The sequence below is a fragment of the Mesoplodon bidens genome (assembly GCF_964165515.1).
Source record: "Mesoplodon bidens genome assembly, chromosome: 18".
In the NCBI taxonomy this organism is placed as follows: domain Eukaryota; kingdom Metazoa; phylum Chordata; class Mammalia; order Artiodactyla; family Ziphiidae; genus Mesoplodon; species Mesoplodon bidens.
The window spans coordinates 50,919,562-50,942,408 of record NC_138175.1 but is presented as its reverse complement, the minus strand read 5'-3'; the positions used below and the strand labels follow the sequence as shown (position 1 = coordinate 50,942,408).

The following is a 22,847-nucleotide window of genomic DNA, read 5'->3' as shown; positions in this document are numbered from 1 at the left end:
ACCCACCAAGCCCGGCCCTCCCTCTTCAGGGCACTGGACTGGCTCCTCCATCTGCCTGTTCCACGCTTCCCCCGATTCAACCCATGCTGGCTCCTTCTCATCCTTCCGGTCTCAGCCCACCTCTTCAGAAAGGCCCAATCTAATGTGTTTTCCCCAGGCCTCTTGCTGTTTATTTCCTTAGCCCAATCTAACTTTATTTTATTTTTTTGCGGTACGCGGGCCTCTCACTGTTGTGGCCTCTCCTGTTGCGGAGCACAGGCTCCAGACGCGCAGGCTCAGTGGCCATGGCTCACGGGCCCAGCCGCTCCGCGGTATGTGGGATCTTCCTGGACTGGGGCACGAACCCGTGTCCCCTGCATCGGCAGGCAGACTCTCAACTACTGCGCCACCAGGGAAGCCCTAACATTATTTTGTTCTTTATTCCTTTTCCTCCTGTCTCTGCCACTAGAGTATCAGTTCCAAGAGAGCAGGGACTTTGGTTCGTGGCTGAATCCCCGGTGCCTAGGACAGTGCCTGGCATGCAGCAGGTGCTCAATACAACTCATCGAATGAATGAACAATAGTTGTAGTAACAGTAACTAATATTAAAGACAGCTGGCATATGCCGAATCTTAACTGAGTGTCAAACATTGCTAAGTACCCTGGGAGCACATGACTCTGTTAAAATCCCCCAGCAGTCCCAGAAGTCACACTGTGACCTCCTCCCCAACAAGGAAGGCCAAGATCCCTCTCTGTGAGTACTTGGACTCCCCAGCCTCCCCCCAGAACTGCCCTGTGATACTCACCCAATTCATCTGTGGAAGGAAGAGAAAGAGAAAGGTGAGGTCCAGGAAGTGGTCAAGACTTTCATCTTTTAAGACAGATTCCCCAACCCCATCCCCTCCCAGAGCCCTTCCCCCTTCCTCCATCCTGGGAAATCCTGGGCTGTGACTCCCTGGGATGTTAAGCCCTAACCCCCATCTCTCCCTCCTGGCCTACCCTCCCTTCAGCTCCCAATGTTGGGGTCCCAGGGTCAGGCCTCAAATGCCTCCCCCCAAAAAACTTTAGACCAGGGATTATGAAGCAGTGTTGAGAATCTAAGGAAAAGCCAAGGGTCTCATCACCAGGGGAAAAAATGGATGCCCAAGATTCTAAACAAAATGTGGGGGTGGACCCCTCCCTAAAGCCCACCCTAGACGCCGGGAGATCACTTTCTGGTGTCTGAAGATCCAGGAAGGCTGATCCTTCACTTCTAGGCAAACACCTCCCTCTGCATCCCATGCCAGTCCCCAGCAGTACCCAGCTGGTATCCAGGATTTGCCCCTACTTCCTGAGGGGGGAATGACAGCAAAGCTGGGGAAGCCCTTCAGGAAAGCTCAGCCGTGGAAGGGACTGTGGAGGATGGAAACCAACCTCCCATGATTCCACAGACAGGAAAAGTGGAGTCCAGAGGGAGCAAGCAAGGCTGTGGGGTCACACAGCAAGGGAGGGCAGACCGGGGCCAGATGCCCCATCCAGGGTTGCCTGCACTGGCCGCTGGCCACTGAATCGTTGCCAAGCTGCACCGCTGCCAGACCTGTCCTCCTCCTCCACTCTCGGGGAGTGGCTCCCAGCAGCCAGACCTTTGCTCCCTGGAAAGCAGACTTCCTGCCCCGCTTATCTCATGTGATCTGTGAAGTCACCAGGGTGGGGAAGACATCCCCACTTGGTAGATGGGGACACTGAGGCTGGGAGAGAGGAAGGGACACGCTACAGATCACTGGCAGGGCCAATTTCAAGTCACTTCAACTTGGAAACACCTTCTCAGGCATCCGTGCTGGATGACCTGGGGATCCAAAGATGAGTTAGACTTTGTCTGAGCCCTCAAGGAGCGCCCAGGCTGCGAGGGGAAACTGAGGCCCGGGCAGCTGTGGCTGAAGCTTTGTACTGCCTCAGTTCAAATCTTGGCTCTGTTCCTTGCTAGCCATGTGGCCTTGAGCCCATTACTTAAACTCTTTTTGTGCCTTGGTTTCTTCATCTATAAAATGGACACAATAATAATGCTTGTCTGGTTGGGCTGTTTAATATACGGGAAGCACTTAGTACTGCCATAATAGTAGACGATACATAAATGCTGGCTGCTGTTGGGTAAGGTGTTGGGAGACATTATTTTATGGATGTGGGTAAGTGGCTTCCCCTCTCTAGGCCTCAGATTGTCTGTCTATAAAATGGGGAGGTTGGAAGACATGGTTTCAGAGCACGGGGTGTGGAGTCACACAGATGTTAGTTTGAATCCCGGCTGTCACTTCTGGCTGTGTTGCCTTGGGAAAGTTTCCTAACCTCTCTGAGCCTCCTTCTCTATAAAAAGGTTTGATATATCTCAGGCATTAACATGAGGATTTAGAAGCACACTCGGAAATTGCTTAGCACAGGGTCCGACCACTTCAGGCCCTCCATAAAACTTAGCCATTATTATTATTATCTAAAATCCTCTTTCAGCCAGGAAATGTTAGGGACTTCTTCTCTTTATTCAGGACTCAGCTCAAATAACAACCTGCCCCCCTCCCAAACTCGCACACAAACTTGCCACCATTCAGGGCCAGCCAGGATGGGCCACACTTGAGCAGCTGTCTTTCATGCCTCAGGGCCTTTGCACAGGCTGGTCTCTACCAGAATGCTCTTCCTTCAGATCTTTGCATGTCTCCTCCTCCATTTTCAGGTCCCTGGTCAAATGTCACCTCCTAGATGGGTCTTCCCTGACTACTTTATCCAAGATAGCCCCCAGAACCCCCACTCCAGTCACTCACAGTTAGGTGCCTTGGTTTTATCATTTTCATGGCACTGGCTAGGATGTGACATGACTGTACATTAGAGTGATTCATATCTGTCTCCTGTAGACTGTGAACACCAGAGAGTAGGAAACACATCTGCCCCATCCCCACTGTATACCCAGGGCCCAGTATGTGTTTGGCCCATCAAAATGAGGGAAAATTTCCCTCCCACTCTATCTCAGTCGTTCTCCCATCCCCACCATGCTATTTAGGTGTCACTGATCCCAAGATTTGTTTAGGGCCTTTATCACATTTTATAATCCTACATTTAATTCATTGTGTACATATCTGCTTCCACATCTAGGTAGGGAACCCTGTGAGGGCGGAGCCAGGGCTGTCTTGGTCACTGCTGAGTGCTCAGCACTGCCCAGCACAGGGCCAGGTATGCAACTGGAACTCAGTAAATATCTGTTGAATGGATAACGTCAGAAATTACTCTCAATTGAAAGAAACCAAAGATCTAGGTCTTGGGTCAGAAAAGTCTCAACCTTGTTCTTGCCCAGAACCAGTGCTTGGCAGTACCTGTTCCCAATGCCATCTCCCCACCTTTCACTATCTCCCAAACTCACAAACCTCTTAGAGAACCTGCAGGGCCTCCTCCACAGCCACGCCAGCACTTCTGGGGTCCATCCCAAGATTTTACCTCCAGAGAGAGGTTCAGACCCAGCCTACTGGGGCCACTGAGTTTTCCTGGTGACAGGACTCAATCCCTGCCCTCCAAATTCCAGCACATTTATGAGAGATGATGTCACCCTTTGGCCATGCTTCTGCATTTCCTTGGGCAGCACTGAATTTTGGATGGCACAGGATGAGGGGCCTTATAGACTACTGGTTCTCAGCATCTCTTGGGAAGTTGCTAGAAATGCAAACTCTTAGAGCCCATCCTGGAGCTACTGAATCAGAAACTCTGGAGGTGGGGCCCAAAACTGTTTTAACAGTTCTCTGGGTGACCCTTAACTGTGTGCCAGACACTGCTTTAATACTGTTATTGCTTTAATACTGATACTGTTTAGCTGTATCAGCTCATTGAATCCTCTCGGTCCCTCTGAGGCATTGATATTATGCCCATCCTACAGATGAGAAAAACTGAGGCCCAGAGAAGGGAAGTGACTTACAGTGAAGGGGTGGTGGCACCAGTATGTAATTATTACTCTCTGAACTACCATAGTGAATCTCTAAAGAGGACTCTCTTAGAGTGGTTAGTTTTACTTGCCCTATCACCCGGGAGGTAGGGGCATCTGGGGACCCCATCTCAACGGGCAGGGAGGGATACAGGCTGAGGAAAGCTGAGGTAGACCTCCGCAAAACCCCCAGACAGAGGCGTACACAATGCCACCTCCACAGGATTCCCCCTGCCCCATCCTGAGCGTGCAGATGGGCAGGAACTGTGGAGGGCTGCTCACCCGTGGTCCTGGAAACGGCGAGCGAGAGCGAGGAGAGGTCCGCGGCCCCTGCAGGGAGGGAGGCATGTCTCAGGAGGTGATGGAAATACGGCGGGAGAACCAGAGAATCTCCCAAGCCCCACCCCGTTCCTCTCCTGGCCCCGCCCCTTTGGAGCATGCCCCTCACCCTTATAGCCCGCATGGTCCGGCCTTCCTTCCTTAACTCATGGACAGGTTCCCTAGTTTCTGTCAGTCACCCCACCCTTCATCACACTCAGGCCCTGCTGCTTCTCTCCCTTAAGAAGGCTGAGAAGGGCCTGGAGGAGCTCTTCTCAGCCTCAGTCAGGAAAGCCCCCACCCTCTTCCTTATTTCAGGGTCAGACCCTACCTCTTCACTTTTCCAGTGTCAGGCCCGTCCCCTTCTCCCTCAGACCCTGCCACTTCTCTCCAGAGGCAAGCCCCACCTCCTCTTTCTTCTCTGAGTCAGACCCCGCCCTCTTTTTTTCAGAGCAGGCCCTCCCCCTTCTCTCTGCCAGAGTCGGGCCCGCCTCTTCTCCCTCTCCGAGTACGGCCCCGCCCCCGTATCTCCCTTAAGCCCCGCCCCTTACTCTGAGTAGGTGAGACCTTGCTCCCTTCTTTGAGTTAGGTCCCGCCCTCTTCTCGCACTCATGGCCAGGCCCCGCCCCCTTTTGTGGGCGAGGCCTCTCCTTTTTCTCCCTCTCTGTGTCTGGCCACGCCCAGTCCCTCAGGAGCAGCTCCCGCTGCTCCTTCTCCGAGTCAGGCTCTGCCCCTCCCCTCTCGTAATCGGGCCCCGCCCCCTTCTTTGCCTCAGGGTCAGGCCCCGCCCCCTTCTCACTCTCTAGTGGGACGTCTCTCTCTTACCTTGGACCGGACCCGGTCACCATCCTCTGCCTCCTTCCTTCCCTTTGATATAGTGTCCCCGGAACCCTCACACTCTCCCCGCAAAACCCCTAAGACTCCTGTAGGAACCCCCAGACCACTCCAGGACCCCAGGCCTCCCGCATCTCCAGTCCCGCCCCAGACTCCTCTCCTGAACCCCGGCCCCGCTTACCCAAGGCCCCCAGCTCCGGCGCAGCGGACGATCTGGCGACGCGGCGACTCGGCATGGCCCAACCAGTGGGGACTGACGGCCCGGAGGCCAGCCCAGACCAAAACACACACACGCGGGCAGGCCGAGCGGCCAGGTGGCACGGTCCGGCGGACGATCGCGGGTCGGGAGAGCGACGCAGGGGCTGGGGCCGCAGGCCGGGCTGGACGCGCGGCGCCCGGGGCTGCGGGGGGCGCCGGGCCGGGCCGGGCGGGCGGCGGGCGGGGGCGGGGCGGCGGAATTCCCCGGCGCCGCCGGCCTGCGCGCTCATTGGCCTGCACCCTGTCGTTACGTCACGCCAGGGAAACGGGAAAACCCCCACGCGTCACGTGGCCTCGGGGGCGGGGCCGGCCGGGAAGAGGAGGCCGGGGGCACAGGAGGGGCCCGGCCGGCGACGATGCCCATTTCTCTGGTTGAGACCACTGAGTCCTGCTTGGGGCCACTCACAACCTACCCATGGAGCAAGTAAGAAGACCGAGACCTGCCCACCCCAGGTCTGCCAACCGGACTTGACCTGTTGTTTCTCTGGCTCGAAGGGAAGCTTTGGGATCAGGAGGTTACCAGAGCTCCATAGCTGCCAATGATGATAATCTTTTCGAAACCTCCATGGTCTCTCTACAGCTCAGTTCCTTAACCTGAGTAAATCGGGAGTGATCATACGTAAAAGTTTAAAGCGAGGATGTCAGCTGTAGGACTTGTCTGTTTTGTTCCTTGCTGTATCCCCAGCACCCAGAACAGCACCTGAAAAACAGTAGGTGCCCAATAAGTTTTTACTAAGTGAATGGATGGATGTTTTATTCCTCCCCACAGCTCCTCCAAGTTTCCTAATAGCCCGTAGCACTTTCAGCTCAAAGGCTCAGTAACTTAGTCCAGGAATGGTAACAGCGTAGCCCCCAGGATACATATTGAGCTGAGTGCCTGACCCCTGGGCTTACCTGGGGGCCTCACAGATACCTCACACCTTGCACCAGCATCAGAGGAAGGTGATAGAATTGGAATTATTGCAGAGAGGAGGAGACTGAGGCTCAAAGAGGGGCAGCCATTTGGTTAGATCACATTTCTCGGCCTATTCCTAAGAAAGATGGGATGACATTAGGTCCCAACTTGGATGCCGGGCACCCTCAGACACAGAACAAAGGTTTGATGTCCTTTGTCTCCCTGTGAAAAGTTTGAGTGTTCCGTCTCTACTCTTCATGGCCTACATGGACTCACGGATTCAGTCGACATACATTTATTGAGCACCTGCTGTGTGCCAGAGCCTGCACTGGGTACTCAGGCACAGCGCTCACCAAGCCAGCCCTGGCACCTGCTCGTAGGAGGCAGACTAGTCTACAGCAGTTCTCAAGGCTGTGGCCCAGCCCTTCAGGTGATATGATGCAAGCTCAAGTTGGAGAACTACTGCTATAATGCAAAATATGGAGCAGACTTTTTCTGCAAAGGGCCAGATAGCAAATATGCTCTGCTTTAGGCTTTGAGGGCCAGCCAGTCTCAAAACTCAACTCCGCCATAGCACAAAATCTGCCAAGGACCATACAGAAACAATGAGCATGACTGAGCTCCAATAAAACGTTATTTTATGGGCACTGAAAGTTGTATTTTGTATAACTTTCATGTGAAACAAAATATTCTTCTTGAGATTTTTTCCAACCACTTAAAACATGTAAAAATTACAGAAAAACTGGAAAATGCTGGTTTGGGCCTGCAGGCTGTATTCTGCATATGACAAGGGCATTGCCAGAAACGCTATGATTTGAAGGTTCAGAATCAGGCTGCCTAAGTTCAAATCCTAGGTCTGCCACTTACTAGGAGACCTCAGGAAACTGACTTCATCTCTTGAAGCCTCTGTTTCCTCATCTGTAAAATGGGTGTGATAGGATGGTTGTGAGGATTAAATACTAATAATAGTTGACACTTGTATAGACCTCTTCCATATGCTAGGCGCTGTTCTAGCACTTTATGTCACATTACTTTGTGAGACTTCGGACACATTACTTAATTTCTCTGGGTTTCAGTTTTCTCATCTGCTCTTGTGAACATCTGACTTAGAGTCATTGCACACAGGGTAACAGTACCAGGCACTGCTCCAAAAGCTGGGGACACAGCACACAACACAATAGACAAAAGCCCCTGCCATCGTGGAACTGAAATCCAAGTGGGGGAGACAGATGGAAAAGAGATAAGCAAATATATGTCTGATGGTGATGGCAGTCTTACAGAAGATTAAAGCAGGATACACGGCTTGAGTTTGAAGGGTAATATTTGGGTTAGGAAGTTTAGGGAGGGTCTAAGGTGACATCTGAGCAGACAGCTGAGACGGTGAAGGATCCATGTGGATATCTAGGGAAGAGTGTTAAAGGCACAGGGAACAGCAAGTGCAAAGGCCCTGAGGTGGGAACATGCATGGCATGTTGAAGGAACAAACCGCAAGGAGGCTGGAGTGGAGTGACAGCTGGGGAAGTAGTGGAGATGGATAATATTAAATTTAAGGAAACAAACCACATGCAGCACTTAGACTAGAGCTTGGCTCATGATAAGAAGTGTTGAATAGTGGCTCCTAGGTGTAGGAGTAGGAGCCTACCTGATTCCCTCTGCCCCTTGAAATGTCAGGCCTCACAACTGTTTGTTGGGTCAACGGCTGAAAGGACACATCAGAAATCCTCAGCGCTCGGGATTTCTGTGGGGCTCTGAGCCCCACGAGGGCAGGCCTGGGGCTGTCTTGATCCCTGCTGTGTACACAGAACCCCCAGCTCAAAGCAATGTCCAAGGGAGGGGCTCAGGGAACATTTGTTGACTGTATGTCAGTCTCTCCACAGATGTCTTAATGCAGACCACATCAAGGTCCACACTTCTGGCTGTGTGCCTGTGTCTGTGAAAGTCAGGATTGTGCAAACGTGCACTCAGCAAATGATGCCAGAGCGACTCCTCTTGTGCTGTGGACACAGCAGTGACCAAGACAGCTCTGGCTCTGTCCTCACAGGGCTCAGTCCAGTGGAGAGAGACCTGTTTCCAGGTAGTGATGACCCACAGCGGGCAGGGCTGGGATGTGGGAACCCAGGGAGCTGGTGGGTGGGGGCAGTGTCCCAAAGGAGGTGGTCAGGAAGGGTTTCCTGGAGGAGGAACCATGGAGCTACAACCTGGAGGATGCATAGGGCAAGGTGAAGAGTTGCGTGCCTGGAGGTGTGTCTCAGTTTAGGGAAGGGTGCCAGGAGGTAAGCAGTCACAGCTAGTTAGAGCAAGAGAGATGAGGCTGTAGGAGTTAGTAAGTCCCCTCCCCCCAAGGTATCGTTCACCACAGTTAGCAGCCTGGGCTCTTCTCCCAAGGGTACTGGGGAGCCATGGTAGTTTCTGAACAAAGAACGGGCAGGGTCAGGTTTGTGCTTCAGAAAGTTCTGGCTGCTGGGGACTTCCCTGGTTGGTCAGTGGTTAAGAATCCTCCTGCCGGGCTTCCCTGGTGGCACAGTGGTTGAGAGTCCGCCTGCTGATGCAGGGGACACGGGTTCGTGCCCTGGTCCGGGAAGATCCCACATGCCGCAGAGCGGCTGGGCCCGTGAGCCATGGCCGCTGAGCCTGCACGTCTGGAGCCTGTGCTCCACAATGGGAGAGGCCACAGCAGTGAGAGGCCCACGTACCACACACACACACACACACACACACACACACACACAAAAAAAAGAAAGAATCCTCCTGCCTGCCAATGCAGGGGACATGGGTTCCATCCCTGGTCCAGGAAGATCCCACATGCCGCGGAGCAACTAAGCCCGTGTGCCACAGCTACTGAAGCCTGTGCGCCTATAGCCCATGTTCTGCAACAAGGGAAGCCACCACACTGAGAAGCCCGCACACTGCAACGAAGCTTGCCGCAACTAGAGAAGGCCCGCGCGCAGCAACAAAGACCCAAATCAGCCAAAAATAAATTTTAAAAAAATGGTTAAAAAAAAAAAAAAATGGTTAAGATGGTAAATTAAAAAAAAAGACTGTGCTTCCACTGCAGGAAGCACTAACTTCCACTTAGTTCCTGGTCCAGGAACTAAGATCCCGCACACGGCCCGTGCTGGATGAAAAGTGAAGGGGAGGGGCAGTGGACCAGGGAGGAGGCTGAGTTGGGATCCCAGGGTATGAGAAGGAGCAGGGACCGGGTGGTCTCAGTGCAAGTGAAGAGGTGAGAATGCCAAGCAATTGTGGGGTACAGCTGACAGGCCCTGCCAAAGACTGTGGGATGAGGATTTGGGCAGGGGGTAGGCCAGTGAGTTTAGGTGGCCTGAGAGCCGACACCCCGCTTGGTTCTATGAGCTCAGCAGGTACTGATGCACAGCAGGGGAGGGAGTGGAGCAGGTCTGTAGCTGCCTCAGGGATGGAGCCTGCAGAGTGTGTGCACAGGTGTCTGCACACAACTCTCCTGGGACCTCGTGGATTCCCTGCCTGGCTCTGCAGGGCACTGTGGTACTGGAGCCCACGGGAACCTGGCTTGGTTCCCAGCCCCGGGCCTCCTCTCCTGGAAGTGTTGATGAGAACCCCCCCCAAAAAAACCTGGGAATGTGGGGTCCCAACCCCTCAGAGTGCAGGGTCACCCAGGGGCCTCAGTCTCCTCATCCATAAAGTGGGTGAACAGTTCTGACACCCAGTTTGTCGGGAAGGCATACGCGCCACATACTAAGAGTCTGGCTGGGTCCTTGGCACAGGCAGCCCTGGGGGTTGATGATGGCACCCCAACAGCTATGGCCGCTACAGCTGGGCACCACTCTGAGCCAGGATTCACTCCCAGGGTCCCCTGGAGATGAGCTCATAAGCCCAGAGAAGCAACGTCAGGCAGCCAGGGTCCCAGGACTGCTGAACAAGGCAGGTTAATGGGACTGTATCAGTGGTGGGTAGACGCTCCTGCCCTGCCGGGCTGTGCGAAGCCAGGAGATAATCAGTGGCTCAGGCGAGGCGCCGCGCCTCGGCGGGCCTCGTGGTTAAGAACACTGGTGCGGTGAGGTCGTGGCGAGCAGCTTCCCAATCTGTGAAATGGGGACGGTTACGGAAGCCCCCTCAGAGGGCTCCTGGGAGGGGGAGAAGGAGAAGAAAGGGGTCTGGCCCAGAGGGTCACTGTCCCGTTTAGTATGTCCGGCATCCTACAGGTCTCCCTGCCAGACTCAGGAGAGACACCCCCACCTGCTCTCCAAGGTGGCAGGGGAAGGAAGGCACAAGACAGAGGGCTCTGTTGAGAGTTTAAGTTAAACACCCATATGAATTTATTAAATCCAGACTGTGTTAAAGGGCGGCGGTCTGGGAGGAGGGAGTGGTGGGGGATCGAGGGACAAGATGACGGACGGCCGTGGGTGTCCCACAGAGGGCCCCGGCCCCTGCCCCGCCTGGCCCACCCCCTCGGCAGTGCCATGTCAGCTTCACCATGATTCCCGATGGTGTTGGGCTGGCGGGGCGAGACGGCTGGAAACACGGAGGGACAGACAGACAGACGGCGCCTCCACAAACGATGCGCCCTGGCCCCCACACCACACGCCAGGCCCCGGCCCGATCTGTCCAGGGAAGGGGCGACCAGGAGGGGAGGCGAGGGGGCCGGGGCGGCGGGGGTGGGGGTCACCAGGAGCGGCTAATCCCTTTTTTTGTCCTCTGCTGGCTTTGGAGGGGCTTCCTGGGGCTCGCTGTCAGAGCTGGCCCCCTGGGTGGGCCTGGTGGGCGGGGGTGTGGAGGCCTCCTCCCTGGCGGCGGCGGTGGTTGTGGTGGCGGCGGGGGCCGGCGGGAGGGCCCCTGCTGCTGTCGGGGCCTCGCCACTCATGCCAAACTCGTTCACCCGCGTGGGGTCGACGCGGTAGATCCACCGTTGGTAGAGGTAGATGAAGAAGACCACATCTGGGGGTGGGGTGAGGGGGCAGCGTGAGGGGAAGGGGCAGGGCCCACCCGGCTCACTGTCAGGCTCGGGGCGGGGGGGGTGTCCTGCAAAGAGTGGGCTGAGCCCCCAGGCCAAGGCCGGCGCGCCTCCCTCAGACCAGGGCCCTCCCCGCACCCAGCTCTGGTGGGAGCCTGCCGGCCAGCCCACCCACCTGCCCACCGGGCCTCACCGTCCCGCAGGCAGCCGATCCGGTACATAACAGGCATCTTGATGACAAAGGCGAACAGGTCATCAATGAAGGTGTTGAGAGCCTTGTAGGTGAGCATGCGCCAGGGCAGGTGCGCCACGGACTTGAGCTTGTAGTTGATGAAGAGCTGGGGGGTCATGGTGATGAAGCCTGCGGCGGGGAGGAAGCGACATCCGTGAGCAGAGGAAGGGGCGTCCTGACCCTCCACCTCTTTGACTGCATCTCTGGCCTTTGTCCCTCCACTCACTCTGTTCCAGCCACACTGGCCCCCGTGCTGCTTCCAACACCCCAGGCACATCCTACCTCAGAGCCTTCGGACTTGCTCTGCCTTCTGACAGATCTCTGCACGGCTCCTTCCTTGGCACCTTTCAGGCCTCAGTTTACATATCATCTCCTCAGAGAGGGACACCTGACCAGCCTCCACGGCCCTCTCTCTGGTCCCCTCACAGCACTCATCACCTGCTGTAGCTCATCTGTCTGCTTGTTTACTCTGTCTGTTCCCCTGAGGATGAGGACTGAAATGCACTGTCCAAGGCTTCCCGGAAGCCCTCCCTGACCCCCAGACTGGACCGGGCACCTATCTGAGGCTGTCCACGTGCCACCCCTGCTCACCCTGAAGTGTCCCTGTCTGGAGACAGGTCTGTCTCCCGCACTGGACCCCAAGTGCCGGGAGGGTGGGGCCAGGCTGACTCGCTCACTGCCGAGGCCCAGCACGGCCCAGCACGGGGCTGAGGACTGCTGCTGGACGCCTGCCCTGACTGCGGGGGCCGCGTACAGTGAGGGCCTGCTCACCGAAGGTCAGCAGGAAGCCATAGAGCATGCTGAGCACCCAGGAGTACCAGCCCTTGTGCTCCAGGTACAGGAGGCTGTAGACGGCATAGCAGCCCAGGAGTGGGAAGAGGATCCAAGACAGGTACCGGAACGCCATCTGTGGGGCACAGGGTGGGCCTGGGACCCAGCTCCTTGGGCCCCACCTGGCACCCCTGCTCCCCGCCCTCACACACCCACACCTGGTCTGGCAGGCCAGCCCGGGGGAATTTCCAGGTGACCCTGGGAACTCTGGACTCGGCCAGGAAGTACATGTGGCAGGCAGGGGACACTAGAGGGTACGATGCAAGTCATGAAGCATGGGCCTGTCAGCCGACAGGCAGACATCCTAGCCCGTGTCCTGGGCCCCCAGGAGCGTGTGGGTACCTGGAGACCCTCCCTGGGGCCCACTGTGAGGGACACACTCACGTCGTCATACACTTTGGTCGAAGACTCAACGTATGTTGACTTGTCTTTGAAGGTTGGGCGGGGGAAGAGTCCTGCCACCTTGTGCTCCCGGTCCAGCTGCGGACAGGGAGGAAGGTTGCAGTCAGCTGCCACGCTGGCTCCTGTCCCCCAAGCCAGTTCCAGCTCCCGCCCTTCCCCACCGTTCCCAGTTCCCCTGCCCCACGTGTGACCCGAAAAATCCCCTGGTGCGAAAATCCCCTTGGTCTTGGGAGTGTGGCAGGCGTTGGGAATCCCCTAGGGGCCAGCTCCAGGGTCTGGCTGGGCCGCATGACCCCGCTCCCAACCCCTGGCAGCTTCTGAAACAGCATGGCAGCCTGGCCTTACCCGGACATCCATGACCTTAGTGATCTTCCAGAGGTCGATGAGGACCCCGATGAAGACGCTGACCTGGACCACGAAGTTGGTCTCGTTGTCCAGGATATAGAGGAGGACCACGAAAGACTGGAAGACGCCAAAGAAGACGGAGCGCACAGACAGGCCCTCCAGGGACTGCCGGCTGTTCCAGAACTGGATATCTGTGCACAGGAGTTGGGGAGGAAGCCAGGAGGGTGAGGAGCCCCCAAGTCCCACCCGCAGCTCCCTCAAGCCCCGTCCTCCTCACACCCCTGGGGCGGCGCTGGGTCTGCCACGGGAGGAGGGTGCACGCTACTCCCCCTTGCGGTGAGAGTCTGCTCCACAGGCGCCAGCCGGAGCCCCAGGCAGGCAGGATCTCTGCAGTCTCACACTGGACACACCCTGCCCCCCAGGGTGCGGTCGGTCCCTTGACTGGCAGTGACGGTGGCGGTGACTGCTGCCATGTGCCGGTGCTCCCCAATCACTAAGTGCCACATCCCTAAGGCCACACAGCCTGACCTGGCAGAATCTGCATGGAAGCCGGGTCTGCGTGACAACAGACCTGAGCTGTCCGCCGTGGCGCCTCCGCTGGGTGGGAAGGTCTGGGACATGCACTTCAAGACCGCCTCTTCCAGCCCACCACCCCGAACCTGTGAAGGAACCAGCCCACATTCCCTGGCGGTTCAGCGGTTAAGACTCCGCGCTTCCACTGCAGCGGGCGTGGGTTTAATCCCTGGTCAGGGCACTAAGATCCCGCATGCCACGAGGTGTGGCCAAAAAGAAAAGGGACCGGTCCACAGACACGCTCAGGACGTGCACAGGGGCCATGGGCTCTGCTATCCAACCAAAGCTTCTTCCAGTACTACTTTCCCGGGCCCCCGCCAACCCCCGCAGGGCCCAGCTCAGCCCCTCTCCCAGCCCTGGTCTTCCCATCGGCCAGACGAGGAAAATGGCACCACTGGACTCTGCCTGGACTGTGTGTCCAACACCTGCTGCCACAGCAGGCCGACCCAGCACGATGCCTGTCTTCCAGGCGAGAAGCCGTGCCCGAGGTCACATAGGGGTGAGACCCGGGTGCTGGCCAACCCCCACCGGCTCTGACTCTGATTCCAGAGCTCCAGCACACCCGGCAGGCTTACACCTCTCCCTTCAAACCATCAGACCCTGAGGAGATATGAAGGGGACACTCACAGGACCACCCCCCAATCCTAACTGGGAAGAATGCATCTGAAGACAGGGTTCTGGTGGGGGTGGGTGGATCCGAGCTGTGCCTCAGACCAGAGAAGCAGCAAGCACGGGGTGTAAGGCCGAGCTCGCCCAGGGCCCATGCCCTTGCTCTGTGACCCTGAGCAAGTAACCATCCCCTCTGTGCCTTCATCTGTCATTAGCAAAAAAGGGACCCTAGGGGACCCAGCTTGCAGTCAGCAAGAGCGTTTGCAAGCACGCGCCCACCTGGCACAGCCAGGGCTCCACGCACCACGGCTAACAGACGCCTCCCTACTGGGGGAGCACCACTTACTGTTCGGCTTTGACGTCGTAATTTTCCAGAAGGTAACTCAATCATGGCAATGTCCTCTTAATAATAATACCCATCACTACTGCCACTTCCAGAAGCTGCAGAGCAGCAGGCCTCCTTCAGACCGGGGTTCTCCAGGGAAGGAAGAAGTGGCCAGCAGGGCCTGGAGCATGAGGTGGGAGCTGGAAGGCTGCCTGGATCTAAATCCTGGCCTTGCCACTTGGGAGCCATGTGACTGTGGGCAAGTAACCAACCTCCCCAGGCCTCCGGGTCCTTGCTATGATCCTGGGGATAACGACGCTTCCTCACGGGGCTGTGGCTGCAGGGCTCAATGCGCTCACTGGAGGGCGCTCCAACCGGGCCTGGCACGTGGCTGGTCCCCCTCAAATGCTGGCCATCACCACCGTTGGCCTTTGGAACCTCGGGGCCCTCTGGGACAGGGCTGTCACTTTCCCACTCAGGTGGGCCCCGTCCACTCAACCCAACGGGTCTTCCCCAAAAGGCAGCCTGCCGGGCAGGGCGGCAGAAGCAGCTCTGGGGCTTCCCTGCTCCCGGCCTTGGAGTTCCCCGGCCCTGCTTCCTGGCGGCGCTGTCCTGGCCTTTGCCAGAACACCAGGCCCAGCCCCTCCCCCAGCGCCACGCCCGGTAGATGGGAGTTTCTGGGCTGGGAGCTGGCGGCTGCTCACCAGGCCTCTGGAGAGTGGGGCTGACAGGCCCCAGGTAGGGGAAGGGCCCAAGAGGAAGAGGGAGGGAGCAGGCCCTATCCTCCCACCACACCCCCCCTCGTCCCCAGTCCCCCACGGCCTCTCACAGGGCCCGGGGTCCCATCCTTACCGTTCTTGAAAGCCAGGAACTCAAAGACACTGTGGACAATGGACACGATGATGGTGAGTGCCAGCAGGTAGGGGTTGGTCTCCAGGAGGGCAACCTGGCGTGGGAGTGGGGGAGATGCTGTGAGCGCTGCCGTGCCCGGGCCGGGAGCTGACCGCTGCAGTGCCTTCATCAGCCGACCCATCTCTCCTTGCTCTGGGCCCCGGAAGAACCTGCTGATATTCCCCAGACCTGACCCCAGGGCTTCCCAGCAGGGTGTGGTGCTGGCCGGGAGGAGAGCAGGTCAGAGATGGGCAGATGGGTACAGAGAGGTGGGCAAGGGATGCGAGAAGAGGGAGGGAGAAAGATGGAGACAGGAGAGATGGGGAGACAGTAATGGGGGTAGGCAGAGAAATAACTGAGAGAGATGAAGGGACTGTCGGCGCCAGGGACAGAAACCCAACACCAGAGACAGCCCCAGGCAAGCACAGACCAGGCTCAACAAGACAGACACAGGCAGAGAAGAATGATATTCAAGGACACAGTGAGAGGGAGCAGACACATGGAGTCAGAGCCCAAAGTCAGGGAGGCAGAACATGGGGCCGAAGAAGCAGGGAGGGGTAGATCCTGACCTGGAGGGCCGGGCCTTGCAAACAGAAAAGCCGTGACAAGGAGGACCATGGGGACTTCCCTGGTGGTGCAGTGGTTAAGAATCTGCCTGCCAATGCAGGGGACACGGGTTCGAGCCCTGGTCCGGGAAGATCCCACATGCCGTGGAGCAACTAAGCCGGTGCGCCACAACTACTGAGCCTGCGCTCTAGAGCCCGTGAGCCACAACTACAGAAGCCGCGCACCGCAACGAAGAGTAGCCCCCGGTCACAACTAGAAAAAGTCCGTGAGAAGCAGTGAAGACCCAACGCAGCCAAAAATAAGTAAATAAATTTTTTTTAAAAAAAAGAGGAGGAGCATGGAAGCCTCAGAGGCAGGACCCCCAGAGTCAGCCAGAGCCAGAGGGCCCAGTGCCTGTTTCCTGCCCAGTGCAGGGAGGGTGGCTGGGAGGTTGTGAAACTGTGGGCAGGGGAGCATGAGCTCGCAGTCCCCAGGCCGGCAGCCTGGCCCACTTCCCCTTCCCCTCCTGCCACCCAGGAAGGGGCTGGGAACGTCCCGCCACCCCCCCCACCTTCACCGAGTCCTGCTCCTCATCCGACTGCTCGTACAGCTCGTCGCCCAGGAAGTTCCAGGGCGACTTGGTGCTCTGGGCGGCGTAGAGCTGCCAGCGCCAGAGCGAGAGCGGGCAGAAGGAGACGCGGAGGGGCAGGCGGGCCAGGCTCTCGTTGATGGGGTAGTAGTCCTTCTGCAGGTTCCAGTAGTCGTTGACGTAGATGATGGGGTAGTAGTCGCCGCTCACGGCGTCAAACTTCACATCTGCAGGCACACAGGGCGGGGGTACCGCTCAGCTCGGACCAGAGGCCGCAGGCTCCCACGGGGCTGGGGGCACCCCTCAGCCTCCGAGGACAAAGGTGTCCAGTTCGGGTGTTTGCAGGGACCCAGTGGGGCCCCCGGGACAGAGACTGGGGCGCAGGGAATATTTCTGGGCTGGGCCAAGGAGTCAGGGAGAGGGCAGGCTAGGGAGGGCTGCGTAGGCCCTGGCTGAAGGGGACAGCTGCAGCTCAGCGCCAGACTCTGGCTGCCCCGAGGCTCTCCTCTCGGCAGGCTTTAGCGAAAGAAGTCAGAAACCTGGGTTCCTAAGTGGTGCTGCCCCAATTTCCAAGGCTGGCAACAGATGCACCTTTTCCGAGAAAAGCTCATGGCTGCATGTGACCAGTTTGGACACGAGGTGGTCAGGGCTGGGGTCACCAGGGGGTGTGGGAGGGAGAGAGGGGCGGGGCCGGAAGCTTGGGAGGGTGGAGACCTAGTCGGAGATCTCGGGCTGGGGGTGGGGCCAGGAGACAAGACAATGGCCTGGTCAGAAGCGCGCACGGGCGGGCGGCCGGGGGCTCACACTGGTCCAGGGGCGGAGGCACGCTGCCCTTCACCCACGGCGTGTGGTCGTCCACAATGTTGATGGTGATGTTGGGGTGCCAGTGGGAGATCACCTCCACAGGCCCGTAATCCTCGGCCCTCTGAGGGGAGACGGGGTGGGGGGGTCTCAGAGGCACCTGCTCGCTTCCTCCTGAGGACTCCCGTGACAGTCGCGACAGCGGAAGTGCAACCACCACCGCGACCGCTGGCCAAGGGCTCACCCTGGCCAGTCCCCGCACCAGCCTCTAGACCCCGCTGCCCTGGCTGCCCCCAGCCACCTGACGGAGCAGAAAACCCAGGCCTGCCCATCTGGATGGGACGGCGCACCAGGCTGCAAAGTGCAGCCTCAACGACCGCACAAGTGTGGGACCCGCGAGGGTCCATACTCAGGGGCCGCCCTCCCGCCTGGAACCACCTCGTGGAGAGAGGAAGACTCTTGGTGCTACCACGGGTTAACGTCCCCGGATGAACCGGGAGTATTCCTTCTGGAGCCACGTTAGCGGGTACCTCATCTGTGCCGGGCCGAGCCCGGGCTCTGGGGTCCGGCTGCTTGGGTGTGAATCCCAGCCCTGCCACTTCCTGGCTGTGATGCTTCGTGTAAGTCTCCTTGTGACGGGACCCACCCAACAGGGCTGGCGCGAGGCTTCCAAGCGGGTGCGTGTACAGCGCACAGAGCACCCGCCCTGCCACTGCTGGAGGTCAGCTATAACCTCGCGGCAACGCCCCCCCTCCCTGAGAGCTAGCTCTACGTTCTAACCCAGTTTCCAGGGAGGGAAACTGAGGCTCAGAGAGGTGAAAGCCCCTGGCTGCCAGCAGCTCAGTGGTGGTGTCAGAAGACAACCCCCGTGGTCTGGCTGCTGGGCTGGGGACGGGCCGGGCCGCACCCCCAGAACTCGACGGCTCTGCTCGTGTCTACCTTGATCATTTCTGGGTCAGCTTCCGTCTCTCCTGTCAACAGGTTCTTGGTTTTCTGAAACCGCCGGCGCTTGTATTTGTTGATCACTGAGGGCGAGGAGGCAGGGAAAGGGGGTGGGTGTGAGACCTGCTGGCACCCGCAGGACCCAGGCCTCTGCCCACCCGGTTCCCGGCTCCCACTCTTCCACCCGCCAACCGACGATAACGGCAACCAGAAAGCCCGCACTGCCTTCTCCAATCTCACCATCTTTACAGAGACACTGGCATCCACCAAATTGCCCCAGCAGTCTACTCCTCCAGGATTTGATGCGTCTGTTCCATCAGCCCACCCCAGGTGAATGTCCCCTCTGGCACATGCCTCCCACCTCCAGAGCCCCACCCCAGGCCGGCCACGGTGCCCCCTCCTGGATGACCGCAGTCACCTCCTCACTGGCCTCCCAGTGGCCACTCTTGCCCCTAAGATCCAAGTAACTGATCGAGTCATCCCACTGCCTCAGAATCCTAGACAGCTCCCGCTGCCCCGGGCAGGGCCCCTGACGTGCTCACCAGGCCCCACCAACCTCAGCCCTCGCCACCTCTCATCCTTGCGCACCCCATCCTCCTCAAATGCGCCGACCCTGGGCCTACAGACGTGTTGCTGCGCCTCCCCGGCAGGGATCCAGCGTGGCTGGAGTCTTCCCGGCTGGCTCCTTTCCCCCCTTCCAGCCCCTGGTTAAATGTCCCTTCCGCCCACTCCACTGAAGGCGGCTCCGGAGCCCGGGCGTGCTCCTTGCCACTTCTGTTTCCTCCACCACAGTTCATCACGACCCACTGGTTCACCTGCCCGCTGGTTTAATTGTTTGCTGTCTGTCCCCTCAACCAGTCTGCAAACCCCAGGTGGGGCAGGGCCCGTTTTGGGCCCTGCCGTATCCCCCCGACCCAGGGACGAACAGCAGCATCGATAAATACAAACAGGTGGGCCAAGACAGGGCCGGAGAAGGCCCAGAGCCGCCAACGCGAGAAATACTTCGGGGCTGTGAATCCCCGGGCAGGAGTGGACCTCACTTCCCCTTGCAGAGGCCAGGTCAGCCACAGGCTCCCTGCTGCCCTGCCCCAAACCCTGCCAAGACACGCCAGGAGGACAGGGCTGGTGCTTGTTCATGCTCCGTCTCCCCGCCTCCACCCGGGTCTGGGTAGCTCTTCAGCTCCTCCTTATGCTGGGACAACACATGGCCTGTCCCTCCTGTGACTTCTCCATCCTGCCCCCAGGTGCTAGGGAGAGATGGGGAAATGGAAGAGGGAGCTGGCCAAGAGCGGGGGCCCTGGGGTCACATCCTGGCTCTGTCTCCCGTGAACTGAAGGCCGTTGGTGAGCTACATCACCTCCCTGGGCCTCAGTCCCCGCCGCTGGAGAACGGGGATTAAAGCCTCGCCTCTTCTGGGCAGGACCACTGCGAAGTGGCTCTCTGCTCTACAGAGCCCAGCCAGCAGAGCACCCCTGCATGTCACACTGACGCACGCCACAGGACCCAGATCCCTCCCACCCACTCAGGACCAGGGGCTTCTGGATTCTATGGACGAGCTCAAGTTCAAAACCACTTCTGGGAACTGACTCAGGGTTTCAGCCTGGGGGCCAGCCGCTCTTTCGGTTCCCAAGAATATCATCCCCATCCCATCACTTCTATCACAATTAACGCATTTGAGACCTTGCTCCCACGTCAGGTCAGGGGAAAGCAGTAAACACCCAAGGGTGGGCATCCTGGAGAATAAATTCCCCGGGGACATGCTCCGCGCTGCTGTCTTCCACACCCATGAGAGGCTGTCCAGGGAAGGGAGGGACCGTGCCCGGCCAGCCCCAGAGGCGAGAGGCTTTGGCTCAGGTGGAGAACATTCTGCAACTTGGTGGCATCCAGATGGGGTTATGATATGAGATGGACCTGGCTTCCGTAGGGAGGAAGAAGCCCCCTTTTCTTGGAGTTAAACTATACCCTGAGCACTGACAATGTGGCTGGTTGAAACTGAAATGTGCTGTGAGTGCAAAACACACACTGGCATTTGAACCTCAGTGCAGGAAAAAGAAGAGTGAAAATACCTCGTTAATTTTTTTATACTGATTACATGCTGAAATGACAACACGTTGACCTCAATAAATTACTAACATTCATTTTACGGCCTTTTTTTTTTTTTTTTTTTTAACGTGGCCACTTAGAAAACTTCCAATGCCTTCTGTGGCAGGCACTGTATCCCTCTGGGACAGTACTGTGCTAGAGTGCTGATCACTGGCCCTTTGGGGAAGGGAGGAGGGGGCTCTTCCGATCCCACACTCTCGCCCTGTGCCCTGGAGTGGGCCGGTGGCCAGCTCCGTGTCCCTTCAAGCCCCTGCCCTAAGGGGGCCCAGGTGTGAGGCAAGCCTGGGGGATCCTGGTGGTTTCTCAGGTCCACAGGCTGCAGATTCTATTTTGCAGACCACACCACCATCTGTCACACTGACCACGAACACGACCTCACCACACAGTGACACGGATCACATTCACCAGAGACGAAACCACAAAAGATGCTGGCATTGAGCATGGCTGATCGGTGTAACTGGGACGCAAGCAAGCAGCCGCCCACCTGGGTCACATTCAAAGCAACCTCTGAAGCGTCAGGCACATGTAACCCAGACTTTCGGGGACACCTCCGTGGGGATGGCCCCTGCAGGCCACACCCCCTCAGCCCCCCTCTGCCCGCATCTTCGCAGATGTGCTCCACGGAAGCCAGCCAGCCAGCCGGGCGGAACGCCCTACAGAGCACGGTCCGCAGACATACTTGCTTAGAACAGCGCCTAGCACACCTGGGGGACTTTTCCAAATCAGCTTTGGGTACTGACATACGGTCACTAGAGTTTCGTTTCATCCAGTGTAGATGGTCACAAAAAAAAATCTCATCCTTTGGGTTATTTTTATACCAGAAGAGGTAGGAAAAGACCTAACCCATGCAAATTAAAGTACATCTGTCGCTGCGCCACACAAAACAGCCAGAGGGATCTTGGCCAAGTCCTCAGGCGCAGCAGAATCAAAGTGAGGTGGGGCACGCAAAATTCACATGAAGGGAACGGGGGGCTTTTGGGAGGGGGGTGTGGGGGGCTGTCTGTTCTCTAGATCTGCTGAAACTGAGGTGCAGCGAGAGTCTCACAACTGCCGATCAGGAGACAGTGGACTCAAGGACAAAAGACACAAAGGGCAGGCAAAAAAATGCCAACAATGATTAACCTCATGGAAAAGGAGATGTTGGACAGGAAAGGAAAAATAAAGTACACACGCTGTATGGTTCAGGTGGGAAGAAGAGCCACATAGTCAAAAGCATTTGAATGCTGAACATGAATCTAATCAAATTATGTTCCTGAGTTGAGATTTCCTCTTCCAGAGTAGGAAGTCAAGATATAATGTCAAAACTGAAAAACCAAGGAATTGCATTATCATCTTATTATTGGGAGCCTTGGAGATTAAGTAGCAGAAACAGCTAAAGCAGTTGCCTGCGGGGAGTGGAAACTGGGGGAACACGAGAGGGGGAGAGCAGAGACAGATGAGTGTCGCTGTCTGGTTAAATTGCTTGAATTTTAAACCATGTACTTATAACAAGAGATTTAAAAAAAAATTTTTTTAAAGAAGATGCCCTGGGCAGAGAGAATCTGTTTCAAAATGAGGCCATGTCGGAAGTCCCAAATGGCCACAGTTCTGACCCAGGGCTTCTTGGGGTCACCGGTAGTCCTGCGGTTTGCTCACCCAATCAGGATTCTCAGGGGGGCACCAGGAGGGTGGCCAGCGAGGTGAGAACGGGGCCTGTTGTGGCCCTCACCAGCTTGCCTCGTCAAGGGAGGCCCTACTCAGAGGTGCGGGGGCGGAGGCTCACAGCGCAGCCATGCAGGATGCATTCAAACCTGCAGCCTGGGAGCCTCGCACGGCCCCGCAGGAGCCCCCAGGGTGGTCACTGTGCAGCACCCATTCCAGGAGCGGCCGACACAGATGCAGTCACGGAGAGCACACCAGATGCAACTAATGGCAAAGGGCCTCCAGTCTCCCTCTGCTCATTTAATCTAGCCATCTTTCTCTCACAGGCTATTCTGGAGTGTCTGTTCTACCAGGCCCAGTACTGTGCACACGCCGGCCTCGCTCTTCCTCTTCTCGGAAGTCCCTTTCTCCACCTGCTCTTTCTAAGCCGATTCCTCTCCTGCCTGCCCACGGGTGTCCAGAGGCATGCAGGGTACGTAGGGTTCAAGCCCGGCCACCAACCCCAGCCTCCCTGAGCACAGGGTTCCTGCCTGCCCTCGTGGACCTGGGAGTCCAGGCCCGTGGCACCACAGGGGCCCCAGGACGGAGAGGGACTTACTCCGAGACATGTGGACCGTGGCGAGCCGGCGGTACAGCGCCTTCTGCCTGGGGTCTGGGTGGAAGCCGCTCTTGGTGAAGTAGACGTGGATATAGATGGAGCCGTTCTGCTGGACGCTCTGCAAGGCGGTCCGACGGGGACAAGGAACAGTGAAGGCCCTCACGACGCCCGCCCCCCACGGCTTCCTCACCCCCGTCTACTGAGTGTTCGGGGTGGGCAGTGTAGTTAAGTGGTTAGGGGCCAGACCCTGGGGTTAGGCTCAAATTCAAAACCA

General features: G+C 57.6%; 2 protein-coding genes across 2 annotated transcripts in view; both read right to left on the bottom strand.

The window, feature by feature from the left end:
• Positions 1-5,504, bottom strand: part of RELB (RELB proto-oncogene, NF-kB subunit) — a 30,314-nt gene extending 24,810 nt beyond the window's left edge. The window contains exons 1-2 of the mRNA XM_081217587.1: positions 5,244-5,504; positions 4,193-4,240 (exon numbers count right to left, since the gene is read on the bottom strand). Coding sequence (XP_081073713.1) covers positions 4,193-4,240; positions 5,244-5,298 — 103 coding nt within the window. The 5' untranslated portion in view covers positions 5,299-5,504. The remainder of the gene's footprint in view (positions 1-4,192; positions 4,241-5,243) is intronic.
• Positions 5,505-10,479: 4,975 nt separating this feature from the next.
• CLPTM1 (CLPTM1 regulator of GABA type A receptor forward trafficking) overlaps positions 10,480-22,847 on the bottom strand; it is a 28,698-nt gene continuing 16,330 nt past the window's right edge. Inside the window, exons 5-14 of the mRNA XM_081217214.1 lie at positions 22,574-22,691; positions 18,229-18,314; positions 17,293-17,413; positions 16,471-16,715; positions 15,315-15,408; positions 12,956-13,146; positions 12,593-12,688; positions 12,149-12,284; positions 11,339-11,506; positions 10,480-11,129 (exon numbers count right to left, since the gene is read on the bottom strand). Of these exons, the coding sequence (XP_081073340.1) occupies positions 10,870-11,129; positions 11,339-11,506; positions 12,149-12,284; positions 12,593-12,688; positions 12,956-13,146; positions 15,315-15,408; positions 16,471-16,715; positions 17,293-17,413; positions 18,229-18,314; positions 22,574-22,691 (1,515 nt within the window). The 3' untranslated portion in view covers positions 10,480-10,869. The remainder of the gene's footprint in view (positions 11,130-11,338; positions 11,507-12,148; positions 12,285-12,592; positions 12,689-12,955; positions 13,147-15,314; positions 15,409-16,470; positions 16,716-17,292; positions 17,414-18,228; positions 18,315-22,573; positions 22,692-22,847) is intronic.